The sequence below is a fragment of the Protomyctophum bolini genome, assembly GCF_963924005.1.
Source record: "Protomyctophum bolini genome assembly, chromosome: 3".
NCBI classification, from domain to species: Eukaryota; Metazoa; Chordata; class Actinopteri; order Myctophiformes; family Myctophidae; genus Protomyctophum; species Protomyctophum bolini.
Window position 1 is genome coordinate 43827599 of NC_137864.1, and position 15549 is coordinate 43843147.

The 15549-nt window shown below is 38.1% G+C and overlaps 1 protein-coding gene across 1 annotated transcript; it reads left to right on the forward strand.

Annotated features, from left to right (window-relative positions):
* Positions 1 to 880: 880 nt before the first annotated feature.
* On the forward strand, positions 881 to 4318 carry LOC308313273 (uncharacterized protein). The gene is made up of 6 exons (XM_080760310.1): positions 881 to 983; positions 1986 to 2276; positions 2445 to 2723; positions 2818 to 2931; positions 3606 to 3649; positions 3736 to 4318. The coding sequence occupies exons 1-6, from the start codon at positions 944 to 946 to the stop codon at positions 3859 to 3861; spliced, it is 894 nt and encodes a 297-aa protein (XP_080616436.1). The 5' UTR covers positions 881 to 943; the 3' UTR covers positions 3862 to 4318.
* The last annotated feature ends 11231 nt before the right edge of the window (positions 4319 to 15549 follow it).

A 15549-nucleotide genomic window follows, 5' to 3' on the forward strand; every position in this document is an offset into this window, starting at 1 on the left:
CAAATAAACAAACAAGCTATAACATTAGAACACTTATATGTCGATTAAGGGTTCCCTTTCTATAAAAGTTTTAAAAATCCATCCAATATTACTTTTTAACTATTCACATTTTCCAATATTTCTGTGTAATGAATCATTGAATACATCATTCATTTATCGCTATATTGTGATGAACGAAAACCAAGATGAAAATCTCTGTTCAGGGATTTTGCCTAAATCAATCGTGCACTTTATTTAGGCAATTAAGGCAATAATATATATATAAAAAAGAAAAATCAACGAGAATTACAAATGTGTAATGCAGAGGGTAGTGTCAGGAAGGGCAATTGGGTTAGCATACTGTTGGTCAAAGAAGGAGAAGATAGATGAACTGATATGATGATTGCATAGTTTTCTATGCATTTCGGGGGTTTGACACCCCAAATTCTGTCTGCCCACCTTAGTGGGGCTGGCTAAATCCGGCCCTGGTTCCCGCCCAAAATGGGTTAAGAAATTCCACAGTATCTTATGAAAGAAAACAACCCCTTAACAGTCATGATTTAATTTCAATCTTATTAGCTATTAATTCAAAGGGCTAAAGACAGCCTAGCTGCAATTTGCAACTCTCGATTTATTTTTATAATGGGATGAATCTAGAGTTGCAATACCCTCCATTGACTCCCCAGTCATCCAAATTGCTTTTGTGATCTGCTTGTACTAAACGACATTAAACTCATCAACATTGCAGCTGTAGGGAAAGCCTGAATTATCCTCTTTCAATCTGTTTGTTTCATAAAAGTATTACGTATTTTTGTCTTTAGAATGCCTGTACTTATGTGGGTGTGTTCAAAACACTCAACTGACACATGATGTGTAGACGTGGGTTTTTGTGCTTAGTTAGAATGTGTGAGGACTTTCATCATGCAATATAAGTCTACATGCAGAGAGAATATACCGGACTACGATGTTGATACCAAACCTGACGATTTTGGTCTTTTTCATAGGTAAATTACTGTTTATTCTTAACTGTCCTGTTGCATAACCTGTATTATATCAAGCTGACTTATTAGACAGTCTTATTCTATAGGGTATAGATTATTAGACTTGGTATAGCATTTGTCCTGGTCTTAGCTAAATATTGATTATTGTTAACCTACACTACACAGTCAATTGGAAACATTACAAAACCAATTATTTTTCAGAAAATAGAAAACAACCTGTGTTCATTGAATCCAATAGTTATTATTTAGTCACAAGCTCTTGTTATACATTTTCATTGATTCAATATTTAAAAACTCACTGACTACTGGTGCTTTTACAGTAGGCCTACTTGTACACAATAGTGAAAATAGCTGATCAACAAAAGCAATGTGTTGTGATGTGGTGTGATGCATTGTGTGCTTGTAGATCGGCACAGGGGGCCATGCATTAAAAGTAAATCAATCCACAAAACTAACATCATTTGTATTGTTGACCTATTTCTAAAATATTTGTGCAACTTTCGTTCATTTCTTACCCATCTATCACACGGAACTATGATTTTTGTGTCCATATCACTACGCCCAGAAAATAGTTCCATGGATAAAGGCGCTATATGAATGCACCATTTACCATCAAGGTCACTATAAAGAACATCACCATGGCAATGGTGAGGAGTGGACATAACATTACAGAACAAAAAGGACCTAAGTCTCCTTTCACCTTATAGTCTCTGATGCTTCGACAGTGTGAGAAAGGAAATAGTGCCGGTCATGTCTTGGTGTACAGATTTACTCATACAGCTGTGCAAGACCTGCTGCCAGAAAAGTAGTAATTTATCTGAAAATACTAGGCTGTTTTTGGAGAGGGTTCTTCACATTCAACAAATTATCATCATTCATACTGTATATCCAAAGGGTTGCTATATTGGGTGGTGTCCCATTTAATTGTCACTTTGATCTACATTGTATTATTGCATGTTTGTTGTATTAATCTTAACTGACAGTCATATCACCTCATGTTTACAGTGATGAACACATCTGATATGACGGTGGTGAAGAACCTGACTGTTGGAGGATCCATCACACTACCTAGCCCAAAGATTCAGGATGGAATTATATTTTTAGATACTTCAGCTATTGCTTTGGTGAAGAACAGGGTGTTGACGATCATAGACGAAAATTTCAGAGAAAAACTTCACTGGAATAAAGTCTCTGGACAGTTTACAATCACAGGACTGCAGAGAAAGAATTCAGGGATTTATAGAGTACAAGATACACCTACAAAAGAAAGTACATCATATAATCTCACTGTTTATGGTAAGACAACTTTGTAACATGTTTTGTAAATAATTCTAATTAGATTTACATAGAGACGTATAAACAATATAGAACAGCCTGTTGGTATAATTCTGACTCTGCACTGAATCAAATGTGGTTTAGGGTTTACAAATAAAGATAATTCCATGTCTTGATTGTCCACTTCAGATCCTGCACCGATGCCTGGTGTGAAGGTCTCTGCTGTGAGCAGTGAGAGCTGCAGCCTGGTGTGTTTTGTAGAGAAGGTTGATGAGACCGTTCTCTACTGGTACAAAGGAGAGAAGATACTGAGCCAGACCAGCACTGTTCCCTCTCTTCCTCTCATTGTAGATAAGGAGGCATTGAACTCCTCTTACAGCTGTGTGGCTGCCAACCCTGCTAATAACAACACACTGTCACTCAACATCACAGCACTCTGCAGTGGCAACAACCTTATTATTATTACAAGTAAGGACAGTTCCACCACTGTTCATAAAGAACATGTATTGACTTTATTGTCATGTTTGTTTTGTTGATTTTTAACTAATGTTCCCCACTGCAGGTGAAGACAGCCCGACAGGGTATTGGTGGTTGTGTTTGGTGGTGCTTGCAGTAATCATCGCCCTTTTTGTGATGATAGTAATAATAAAGGGGATGAGAGACAGAACACCTCAAGGCATGTATCCATTATTAATTATTTTAACTTCTTGTGTCAATTTCCAACGGACTTCAGTTTATTCGACATTTGATCAGGGGACTAATGCGCTAATGCTGCAACTTCCGACAAAAACATGTTAGGCTATGGCTAACTTCATAAGCTAAGTAAGCGGTTGTTTCACCCCTGTCTAAAAATGTTACGTGCCTGTCCTAAGTTTTATCATATCTGTAGCTCGCCAGAAATACTGTAACTTTTTGGAAACAATGCTGTGAAAAGGGTTTTCGCCACTGTTTTTGGACGGCTCAACCCCCTTTTTACAGATGCAGGCATACCTATACTAGGTGTGCCCATTTTGAGCATTATGGGCAAACATTTTGTTTGGAAGTATGCTGTTGCTGAAGTATGCTGTTGTGCCAAAACAAGCCCGCTCTCTCAAACACCCTAAACACTAACAGACCCGTATAGACAAAGACAAACTTATCTAAACAAATATTTTCTACAATAATATTTAGCTCTAATTTGGCTATTCATTTAACTAGGTTTATATGTGTGTGAGCTAAAGGACCACAATATAAATAGGCCTACACTCTACACTCTTTTGTGTCAAAAGGATAAAGCACAGATTCTTGTTCAAGACTGTATGCATTTTCATCAATATTATCCATAAAGATGTCAATCAATCCATTCCACAGGGTCCAATGCCAGACAGCAAGCAGACGCCAGACATTCTCTGCAGGTCCAAATCTTTATCTATCCAGCCATCTTTATCCAACAAAGCTTATGTCAATTATATCTGTATTAATACTGTTGTTACCTCCTCAGATGCCCATTTATGGGAACTGTCCTCCGGTCTCCACACCAGAGTTAGACTCCACCTACCAGAGTCTCAATCCATCCACCATGGAGGACAACTCACTGTACTCTACAGTCATACCAACACGCACATAGCGTACAGTAGGCTACTCAATGTACATACTGTACTCTACAGTCATACCAACACGCACATAGCATACAGTATTCAATGTACATACTGTACTCTACAGTCATACCAACACGCACATAGCGTACAGTATTCAATGTACATACTGTACTCTACAGTCATACCTGTTACTTTCTTAGCTTACGCATGTTTCATGATGAATGTTTTTATGTGATGTATTCCCATGCTTTTGTTCTTGCTTAATGTAAGTCGCTCTGGATTAAGAGCGTCTGCTAAATGCCTAAATTGTAAATACCAACATGCACATAGAGTACAGTATTCAATGTACATACTGTACTCTACAGTCATACCAACACGCACATAGAGTACAGTATTCAATGTACATACTGTACTCTACAGTCATACCAACACACACATAGAGTACAGTATTCAATGTACATACTGTACTCTACAGTCATACCAACACACACATAGCGTACAGTATTCAATGTACATACTGTACTCTACAGTCATACCAACACGCACATAGAGTACAGTATTCAATGTACATACTGTACTCTACAGTCATACCAACACACACATAGAGTACAGTATTCAATGTACATACTGTACTCTACAGTCATACCAACACGCACATAGAGTACAGTATTCAATGTACATACTGTACTCTACAGTCATACCAACACACACATAGAGTACAGTACTCAATGTACATACTGTACTCTACAGTCATACCAACACACACATAGAGTACAGTACTCAATGTACATACTGTACTCTACAGTCATACCAACACACACATAGAGTACAGTATTCAATGTACATACTGTACTCTACAGTCATACCAACACGCACATAGAGTACAGTATTCAATGTACATACTGTACTCTACAGTCATACCAACACACACATAGAGTACAGTATTCAATGTACATACTGTACTCTACAGTCATACCAACACGCACATAGAGTACAGTATTCAATGTACATACTGTACTACAGTCATTCCAACACACACATAGAGTACTATATGTACATACTGTACTACAGTCATTCCAACACATACGTGGGTCAGTGACGTGACACCCCAAAAAAAGTGTTTTTTAAAAACCTTTAAATAACAGGAATATAAATGATTTACTTTTGTTCTACTCACTCTCATCTTTATGGAAACATATTTTGTTTTTAGATATTTTATTGGAATCAGAGTTTATTCAGCATTTTGTTGTACTTGTGCCTAAAATCGTCATATGGTGTGACATGACAATAATTGTTTATAAAATGAAAATGGAGTACACCTTTCTTAAGTTGCTCACTTTATCAAAGTCCTTTATCATAACTAACCTGTAATCCACTATAGTTTTGTGAAAATGTATTAAATCTGTATATTATTTCCGTAATCAACACTCAATGTGAGGCCCATGTTATCGGTCTTTCAATATATTTTGTATTTATTGTGACAAAACTTTCTCTAAAATTACACAAATATTTGTGACTCTTCCTTAGACTATTTGCTATGTAATCCATGAACATTAATGGTTTCATCATTAATAAAGGTATGATTTTTTTCACTATTTGGAACGTCACACCAAATTATTTAGTGTCACACCGTATGATCATATCTTCATTTTTCAAAGCAAACTGTGTTTTAACCTACTTATTAGTGAGTACTGAACTTTACAGATTGATTTAACAATTACTCAGGAAAAACAGCAACAGGAAAATTGCTTTAACATTGAATAACATGGCAATGACTGAATAAAACGAAATTAAACACAATTTATTGTGGATAGTTGCAGATTTTAGGTGAAAATGTTTAAAACAAATGTTTAAATGGACAAAAGAAGCATGGGACTTTGTTATTTATTGTTATATCTGTAGGAAAATACAGTTTGTACCATATGGTGTGACAAAAAACTCATATGGCGTGACAGGAAAACAGTCACACCATTATGATAAAGTGTCACACCATATTACGTTTTCTGCACTTAACATAACATTGAGGCTACTAGCTACACATTAGCATGCTAACAACATGCTAGCTATAACAAAGCAACATAGATTTACATGTAATTATGACCAAAAAATCTAATACCTTTAGCTTTTTTAATGAAAAAGGTGTCACACCCACAGACACTTGGAAGAGTCGCATTGGTCAGCGTTCCAACAAGATCGTATTTCATGAAAAGGTTAAAATGATAATTCACCACAGACACCTGTCATGCTATTGTAATGCAAGTGCTGAACAGCCTTACTGAAGAAGTACCTCTCTATCCCAATGGGTGTCCAAACAATTGCCTGTTGAAATGTCCCAAAATGGTGTCACACAATATGATTTTGGTTTGAGGGACAAAATCTTTTTGATCAGAAATGACTGAAAACATTATGCTTGGACTTTGAAAAGATTAGGCTCACAAATAGACATCTATATTATATTTATGGAATTTTTAAAATAATTTTAGCATTTTTTTTCCTTAGTTTTATTTAAGTTCCTACTTTGAGAAACAAGGCCGGGACAGTCGCACCATATGATTTTTGCTGTGTTTGGTTGAAAATTCTGAAGAAATGAGGAATGAAATGTTTTAATCTTGAGTATGTTCACATGGAGCATAATGTCCTGCACAATATTCAGAAGGTTTTTGACAAATATATGTTTTATTTATACATGAGTGACACTGAGGACAGCCAGGGACACCATGTCACGTCACCCACCCACATACAGTATGTGACAGGTGTCAGAATGAAGAGGTTCTTTTCTTTTTTCGTTTTGCATTAGTACACTTATTTTGTTGTTGACTGCAGTAATCTTATTTCTTTCCGTTATTATTATTTGTATTACTGCCTATTTTGGGTATCATGATTTTTGTACTAGACAATACAATATATCTTTAAGGTTTTAAGTACAGTAGGGCTGTCAAATTACCTGAGTTAACTGAGTTAATACTATTTGTGAAAGGAATTAGATAAAAACAACTTAACCCAATGAATTCATACATGGATGACCCCATACATCCCATAATCAGGTTCAGGTTCAGGTTTATTTGTCATGTGTATAGATACAGAGTATACATACAATGAAATTTATTTTGCTCAGAGCACTCTCAGTCTTACATACACAGGACATAAACAAACACCTATAGTGCAAGAAAAAGACAAAAAACAGGAAAAGAAAAGTGCAAGTGAAGTGAAGTGCAATACAGTTCGAGGTCAGCTGTTCAGCAGCCTGACTGCCTGGGGGTAAAAACTGTTACTGAGACGGGTGGTACGAGATTTGATGCTCTGGTAGCGTTTTTTGGAAGGGAGTAGTTTGAACAGGGTATTTGCGGGGTGGCTGGTGTCTTCCATGATGTTATGGGCTTTTTTCATACAGCGAGTGGTGTAGATGTTATGGAGACTGGGTAATTCTGTAGTGCCGATGATTTTAGCTGCTGTTTTAATGGTCCTCTGCAACCTATTGCAATCCTGAGCGGTCGTGTTACCGTACCACACTGTGATACAGCCAGTTAAGACACTTTCAATTATACAGCGATAAAAATGCACTACTAGACCTTTTGTACTTAAGCCAACATTTTTAAGGCGCCTCAGAAAGTACAGTCGCTGCTGCGCCTTCTTGAGGATGTACTCGTTGTTGAGTGACCATGTGAATGTGTCTGTGATATGTATGCCCAGGAATTTAAAGTTATCAACTATGTCGACAGATGACCCTTTGATGGAAATGGGGGTGTGGATACCTTTGGACTTCCTAAAGTCTACAATGATTTCTTTGGTCTTATTGGTGTTAAGTAAGAGGTTGTTGTTATCGCACCATAGAGTTAGATCCTCTATCTCCCTCCTATAGGCCCTCTCATCACTGTCGGTTATCAGTCCGATCACTGTGGTATCATCCGCAAATTTAATTATGATGTTATTCTCATATCTGGCGACACAATCAAATGTAAACAAGCTGTACAGAAGAGGACTGAGGCAGCAGCCTTGGGACGCACCGGTTCTGGTGAGAATTGTAGATGAGGTTCTCTCTCCTATGCGCACACACTGGGGCCTACCCGTCAGAAAATCAAAAAGCCAGTTACAGATGGAGCTGCCCACACCAAGGCCACTGAGTTTCAACACTAATTCAGATGGTACAATAGTGTTAAATGCGGAACTATAGTCTATGAACAGTAGTCTGACATAAGAGCTTTTCTTTTCTAGATGTACCAGGGCAGTGTGTAAAGCAAGAGAGATTGCGTCATCCACAGATCTATTTGAACAGTAAGCAAACTGTAAAGGATCAATACTAGCAGGAATTATGCTCTTGATATAAGAGATAACTTTATAATTTTCTAGCCATAAAAGGCTGCACAATTTACATAGGCAGAGGCTCAAATCACATAGCATGACAACGGGATGAGAGACAGAGAGATACCATCCTGCCAGACTGGATTGGTTATAAAGAATAAAATATACTGTACATACGTATGTTAAATGTATATATCTGCCTTCTGACATTTATCTTACCATTCCCACAACAATATACAGGAAAAACATGACATATTTTGGACATAGTTCGAATGGTGATTAATCATGATTAATTCATTGTTAAACTGTGATTAATCAGATTAAAATGTTTAATCGTTTGACAGCCCTAGTTTTAAGGTTTCATTGTTATTTAGTTTAGTTTAGTTTTAGCATTAATAGGATGTTTATGTATTTTTAGTATTGTTCATATTGCATTTTTATTTGTGTTTTAGAGGCCGCTACATTATTAGCTCAATACTGCATTGCATAATATCTTATATATAATAAAAAAGTTTTACATGTAGTATGTACATGTGCATTCATTTTGATTATGTCATCCTGACTTACATGGATCACTCACTCTGCCCCTAACTGGCCCATTGCTCTGAATTTATGGTGGTTTAAAGGACAAATGTCCATTGTGCAGATACACAATTAATACCTAACATGGACTAAATAAGCCTATTAAAACTAAGCTATGATGACTAAAACCAAGACTAAATATATTAACAATTTTGTCAACAAATAACTAGACTAAAATGTTAGTCTATTTTCAGCATGCAACAAAGTGTATAAAAGCAGACATTACAACGCCATCAAGGCCTGCATGCAGTTCTAAAATACACAGTGCCCATTCTATTAAATAAATAAAATCATCCAATATTACTTTTGAACTATTTACATGTTCAATATTTCTGTGTAATGAATCATTGAATACATCACTAATTTATCACTATAGTGATAAATGAAAACCAACATGAAATATTTGTGTGTACCATGTGTTGCATGTCTGTGCAGTTGATTTGCCTAAATCAATCGGGAAGCACCCTATGATCCGACGGACCATTGCGTGCACTTTATGTAGGCAAGGCAATATGAAAAAAAGAAAAAGCTACCAGACTCAATTAATTCAGAACCATGGGGAGCAGCCACAGAATTCAGCACCATGGACAGCGTGGCTGCGGTTATTCCCTTATTCCTTTTTCCCCCAAAGTACTGGGTTGACTCAGGGTTCACCGTAATCAGCAAGGGGGAGTGGTTAACCAGGCTAGGTTCAGTATCATGCTCTTAACACCTCGTTCAGGAGGAAACTTGTGGGTGTGAATGAAAAGCAGGAGGCGTTTTTAGTCATCTTTGAATGAAGGCAGACCATATATAGCAGCTTTGCCTTTGTGTAAACACCTCTACAGAGTGAAGGGAGCCCCCCCCCCCCCCCCCCCCACTTACTGTAGGCTATGCCATAGTAGCCTGAGTTGTTTCTAAATTTGTCCCTAAGCCAAAACCTTTGCCCACCACTAGACTATACAATACTGAAAAGCCCCTTATTGTACAGTATGCATACATTATCGTTATGACGAGTTTCAATATAGAAAATCACTATTGACTCTTTTGTTGCAGCATATTTACGGCAATTCAAAGATGTACACAACATACTGTTTGCTTGTAACAAAGCATATAACTTATATAACCGGAATCAATTGGATGCAGCGCGCATATTCACTACTATCTCTCTCTATGTGCTTATGTGAATATTGGAGGCTTGCTTCTTTTTGCAGGTGAAATGAAATCATTCTACACTTAGATCGTTCTGAGAACGATCTGCTGTCAGCTCATCAGCACCTTTTGCATCACAGGTGTCTGTTGTCGCAGACCTTTATACCCCTTTTCTCTGGGGTATAAAGGGTTTGAGGTCAAATGTAGAGTTGCTGGCCGGCTCCATATATGCAGATCTAGGTAATGATCCAGTCTTCTCCAGCTATCCAGGGTTTGATGAGGTCAGTGTCATTCATATATGGAGACGGCCATATATGGAGCGTGTCACGAGGCGTGACGGACTAATAGCCATATTACAGTATGGTGGCGTGACGGACGGACTGACGGTCTGACTGACTGACAGACAGGTTTTGCAGGTTTTGCAAGTTTTCATATAATCTGCGACCTATGGTTGCAATAAAAATTTGCAACTTTTTGTTATATTAGTTTTTATTTGGTTTTTTATAGACATGACAAACAAGACATACATAACAACGACACATACACCAGACTGTATATAATATAAATATATATATATATATATATATAAATATAAAACGAGTGGGGGCCTATCGATATCGCCTATCGTGTTAAGATAGCATAGGTCACAGGATGAACACAACCATGAGACATCAAAGGAGTAGAGCAGGAGGGCATGAATATTATAGCCAAACAGAACATAAATATATAATACATAATATAATACATAATACAACATAAATATATATAATATATCTGTATACATATATATATATATATATATATACACACACATATATACATACCTATAACAACACATATAAAATGTAAACATGAACTTGGGCACAGATAAGTATGAACAGTAGGGGGAACAGGTCAGCAGTTACGCAGCGGAGTCAAGGTGAGCAGTAATAGGGCCCCAAATATACTCAAAAGTGGCTAGACTGTCCTGTCTGTTTGCAACTTGGCCTCTACTTTGTGTTCTGTGGTTCATTCATCTTTGCAAATGTCTGTCAACACCAACGGTGGCAGTTATCAGTTGTAGGCAGAGACGACAGCTTCCTGTCAGCTTCCTGTTTTGCATTGTGGTCAACACCCAAAAAGATCCGAAAAGTAACTGGTGTTATCAATAAGCTTTGGGCTTATATATCAAGCCTGTTATCGAGCATAGCGGCCCATGACGATCAAGACAAGTGGCGATCAAGAAATAAATGTAGTCACCCATGCTGACACAAACATGTCGGTCAAAAAGTGTATTGATACCTGCCAACCAATTACGCTTTTAGAGTAACGGTGCACATATTAACCAGTTAACAGTTTCTTTAATATTATTTTATTGGTGAAAAGGTCAATTGCCTTCCGTCTGTTAGAAAACAGAAAAGTGCTGTATTTGAAGGCCCTAGTAAAAGATACTGGTTCTGTTCAGAATTTATTGTCTCCCGTCTTTCCACAAAAGAATTGTCGGGGTCTATGTTGTGGACCCAGGCTACTTAAGTACTTGTAGGCCTACTGTACAGTACTAATGAGTAAATGTACTTGCACCACTGTATCCCTATACTCCAGATCAGGGGTTCTTCTCAACGTTTTTGGCTGGGGACCCCCAGCTTTGGCTATATGTCTTGGCTCCCGGTCCGATACCGATCATTTGAAAATGACGTGATCGGCCCCGATTACCGATCACCCAATCCGACCTATAGTCGCGACCTACGGGTTGAGAACCCCTGCTCCAACCGCACTAATAATGACTTAGATCATTTCAAGTATTTGCCCGATGATTCACTTCACTAGTTTGACTTCAGTGTATTATATATTCATGTTATTCATGTGAAGCAGGGGTGCCAAAAAGGTAGATTGCGATCTACCAGTAGAGATCACATAGGCTGTGCAGGTAGACCACATGACATGCCCCTAAGGATATTTAATTTAAATATTGAAAAAATATTTTGGCATCTGCCACTTGAATTAAGATGACTTGATTGATTGACATAAAAAAGGGCCTGTGTTGCTGTACACAAACGTTGGTATAGCATTATAAATTAAATACCAAAAAACCCTACCTATTCCATGTCTCCCCCTCTATTTCCCAGTGCATTTACAATTTACAATTTAGGCATTTATACGCTCTTAACCCATTCTGACCTGAGATCAGATTCATACGAGGTTTCCACTGGACACACACTGGTCTGATGAACCCATTCTGACCTGAGATCAGATTCTAAAAATGTCAGTCGTTCTTCGATTTTTCAAAAATAGCAGACCTACAAGCTCGTATCGCGCCACTCGGTGGCGCGATATGAGCTTGTAGATCTGCTATTTTTCAATAGCTAAAGCATAACATGATGCTAACACCAAAATGGGTGCCAGGTCAGAATGGGTTAATCCAGAGCGACTTACATTAAGCTAGAACAAAAAAGCATGGGAATGTCTTATATGTAACGCCAGTGCCGCTATTCAAAAGCCCCCTCAGGTACATATTTAAGCTATTTTCAGCAATATTTCTTTCAGTGGGTATAGATCTGGTAATTTTGAAAGTAGCTCTCAAGTAAAAAAGTGTGGGAATCAGAAACATTATGGCGAAGAGCAGAGTTCAGATGAGCATGTCCTCTCTTCTTCGGTTAACAGAGGTTTCGGTCGTGTATTTCACTGGAACATGTACTGTATGTACGTGTATCAAACAGGAAATTGTCTGTGGTGTGCTGTTGCACATGGTCACAAAACCAAGAGGAACCATTTCTTCAGAAGCATGAGAACGGAAACATTGGTTTATACAAGATGTCCCCTTTCACAGCATATAGGAAAGCTATGATCTTACTGTTAATAAATCACACATTGGATAAAAGCATTATGCTAACTGCATAATAGCATCTCTATTTGGCAGACGTGAATATAGGCAATGTTTCTTCCATCCAATATTAGTTTAAACAACAATCATTTAAACTAATATTTTAGTTTAAGGAGGGGTCCAATATTTTACTTCTACTACTTTACTTATATCCTAAGTACTACTTACTACTACTACTACTACTTTGTTTTTGTCGCATTCCAAAGCCAATAATGTGTTGTTGTTGTTAGCACATTCTTGTGGCCGATGGCACAACATGCTTATCTGTATGAGTGAGTGACAAATAGAACCCTCTTCAATCTCTTGAATCTTGACTCATGCACTTATTTCACTGGCTGTTTGCACAGTCCAAATATTTCCTAATTCATCTCAAAGTTATGTAACACCACATTGACCACAACGAAAAGAAATATGCGTTCCGAACATCTGCTCTGGTCTTCAGAATATATGACATGCATTCACTGTTTACAGTGTGGCTGAACAGTTCACCCACAGCTGTAGGTGAACTCTGACCCTTTTTGTATAAATTGACTTGAATTCACTTGATGTGAATGCTCTGATGAAGGCTGCATAGCCAAAACGCCTGGTTCAAACAGCCTGGTTCAAATATTAGTTTGCATTTGGACAGCCTGGTTCAATGACAGATGTGGTGTGGTGAGGACCCATAGAGTGACAGTTTGATTATAATAAAATAAAATCTTTTGTCTCTGGGACCACTCTTATATATATTTCAGTCAAATAATGCCTGGGCTTGATCTGTTCGTGCAATGAATGAAATCAACCCCTTAACAGTCATTATTTAATTTCAATCATTTTATTGGCTATTAATTCAAATATTTTCTTGCATTTGATGGACTTTTCATTTAATTTGCGGGCCTAGCTAGCCATGGACGACTAGTAGTATGTGGACCATCGGTTGAGAAACAGTGGTATGTATAGACATGGGATGCATTGCATAGCAAGTGTTACGAAAGCAATAATCTTAGCCCATCCCTACACAACAGTGGTCCCCAGGTTCATTCATAAGCCCAAACCACATCAGTTGCAACTCCTTGGAACAAAACCGTTTTAAGGTCAACCACACCAATGAAACTCCTTGAGTTGCAAGGCGATGCATTGGTGTGGTTGACCTTAAAATGATATAACCTTAACCAATTTAAACCTTAAATTGAGTTCCTTACTATATGTTCTCTGAAAGGCCACATTCGCTGTACCTGCTGTGTTAGCACTCATTTAGCATGTGATTTGAATATACTGACTAGGGCATATAAAAAATATCTTACGCTTAGGCTACATGTAAGATAGAGGAAACCCACCACAGCTGATTTCACATAATGTGGCTGTATAACATTATTAGTTTATTTGAGAGAGAGAGAGAGAGAGAGAGAGAGAGAGAGAGAGAGAGAGAGAGAGAGAGAGAGAGAGAGAGAGAGAGAGAGAGAGACTAACATTAATGTTAGTAACAGTTCTGGGCCGTGGCTCAGCGGTGTGTGGCAGGATCAGAAATGACGCCTCAGGCGTGCTACGGGCGTAGGGCGGGGCCCTACTAGTAGCCGGCAGAGTAAAGTGAATAGGCCTACTAGTTAGTAACAGTTCATGAATTTCAGATCATGGCACCTATAGTGTGACACTTAATATAATAGTGGAGACATGCCTCTTTCTGCAGTATAAATCATTCTAGATATTGGTAGTTATGAGAACTAAAATACACTGTCATTTGCATCACAGACCTGTGTCTGTGGTCTTTGGGATCCTTTCCTCTTGAGAAAACTGTTCTTTTGAATACACTTATTAGGCCTATCATATTTGCATGTTAAAACTTCAAACTTCATGCCTCCCCTTTGACTCCCAAATATCTTGCCAAGCTATATCAGTTGTTGTACATCAGTTTATGTATACAGCATAGACATTAAGGGTTGCTCTGTTCCGTTGGCACCACTGAACCTTATATGCAAACACAACTGAACTTTATGCAAACAACAAGCTAATCTGTCTTGGTGACATCTGGCGTATAGGCCAGATGTTATCTTGTTTTTCAGCAGGTGTTTCAAACGGCAGTTTGTCAGACTGAGTCATTCCACCCTTTCCACATTAACACAGCATTATGTTAATGTGGAAAAAGGAAGTAGTTATACGGTATTTAGGCCACCCCCAGCCCCAAGCTGGAACTGCTCAAGCCCGCAAGCACAAATCAAGCAGGGGCGGAGGGGGGTTATGGGGGGTTGGGTCAAGTTCACGTGACATTTTGCCAAACCAGTGGAAGTTTCAGTTGTAAGTACATGAGTAGGCCTATTGCAGTCATATTTGTGACTATTATTACAATACATACTATTAATAACGTTTAAGATAATTCCTCAAATGATGAAGTGGCAATAAAAAGACACATGCGAGTACAGTAAATACATTTAAGCATACAGTACATGTTGAATAGAAGGGTTGTTCAATAGACTAAAATACCGTTTTCATAAACAATAGAAAATTGGATAGACGAAAAGGGAAGTTGGGACAATTTCTGACATAAAACTGAAATCTTCCACCATGTATTATTAATGTTTAAAATGCTTAGCAGATTATAGGACCATTGGCATTAATCAACACCCCACCTCTCTCTCCCCCCCCCCTCTCTCTCTCTCTCACTCTCTCTCTCTCTCTCTCTCTCTCTCTCTCTCTCTCTCCCCCCTCTCTCTCTCTCTCTCTCTCTCCCCCCCCCCTCTCTCTCTCTCTCTCTCTCTCTTGGATAAATGTTAACAACAGTGTAAACACATAATACAAACAACACATTCAGATCCTGGCTGTGTAAACATAATTATGGTGAGAGCAGGTGGAGCCTGTATAATGTCACTGT

Coding starts and splice junctions, on each gene's coding strand:
- LOC308313273 (XM_080760310.1), top strand. CDS start 944: ATGTTGATACCAAACCTGACGATTTTGGTCTTTTTCATAG. Junction 2,724..2,817: donor CAACCTTATTATTATTACAA/GTAAGGACAGTT, acceptor TCCCCACTGCAG/GTGAAGACAGCCCGACAGGG. Junction 3,650..3,735: donor ACGCCAGACATTCTCTGCAG/GTCCAAATCTTT, acceptor TTACCTCCTCAG/ATGCCCATTTATGGGAACTG.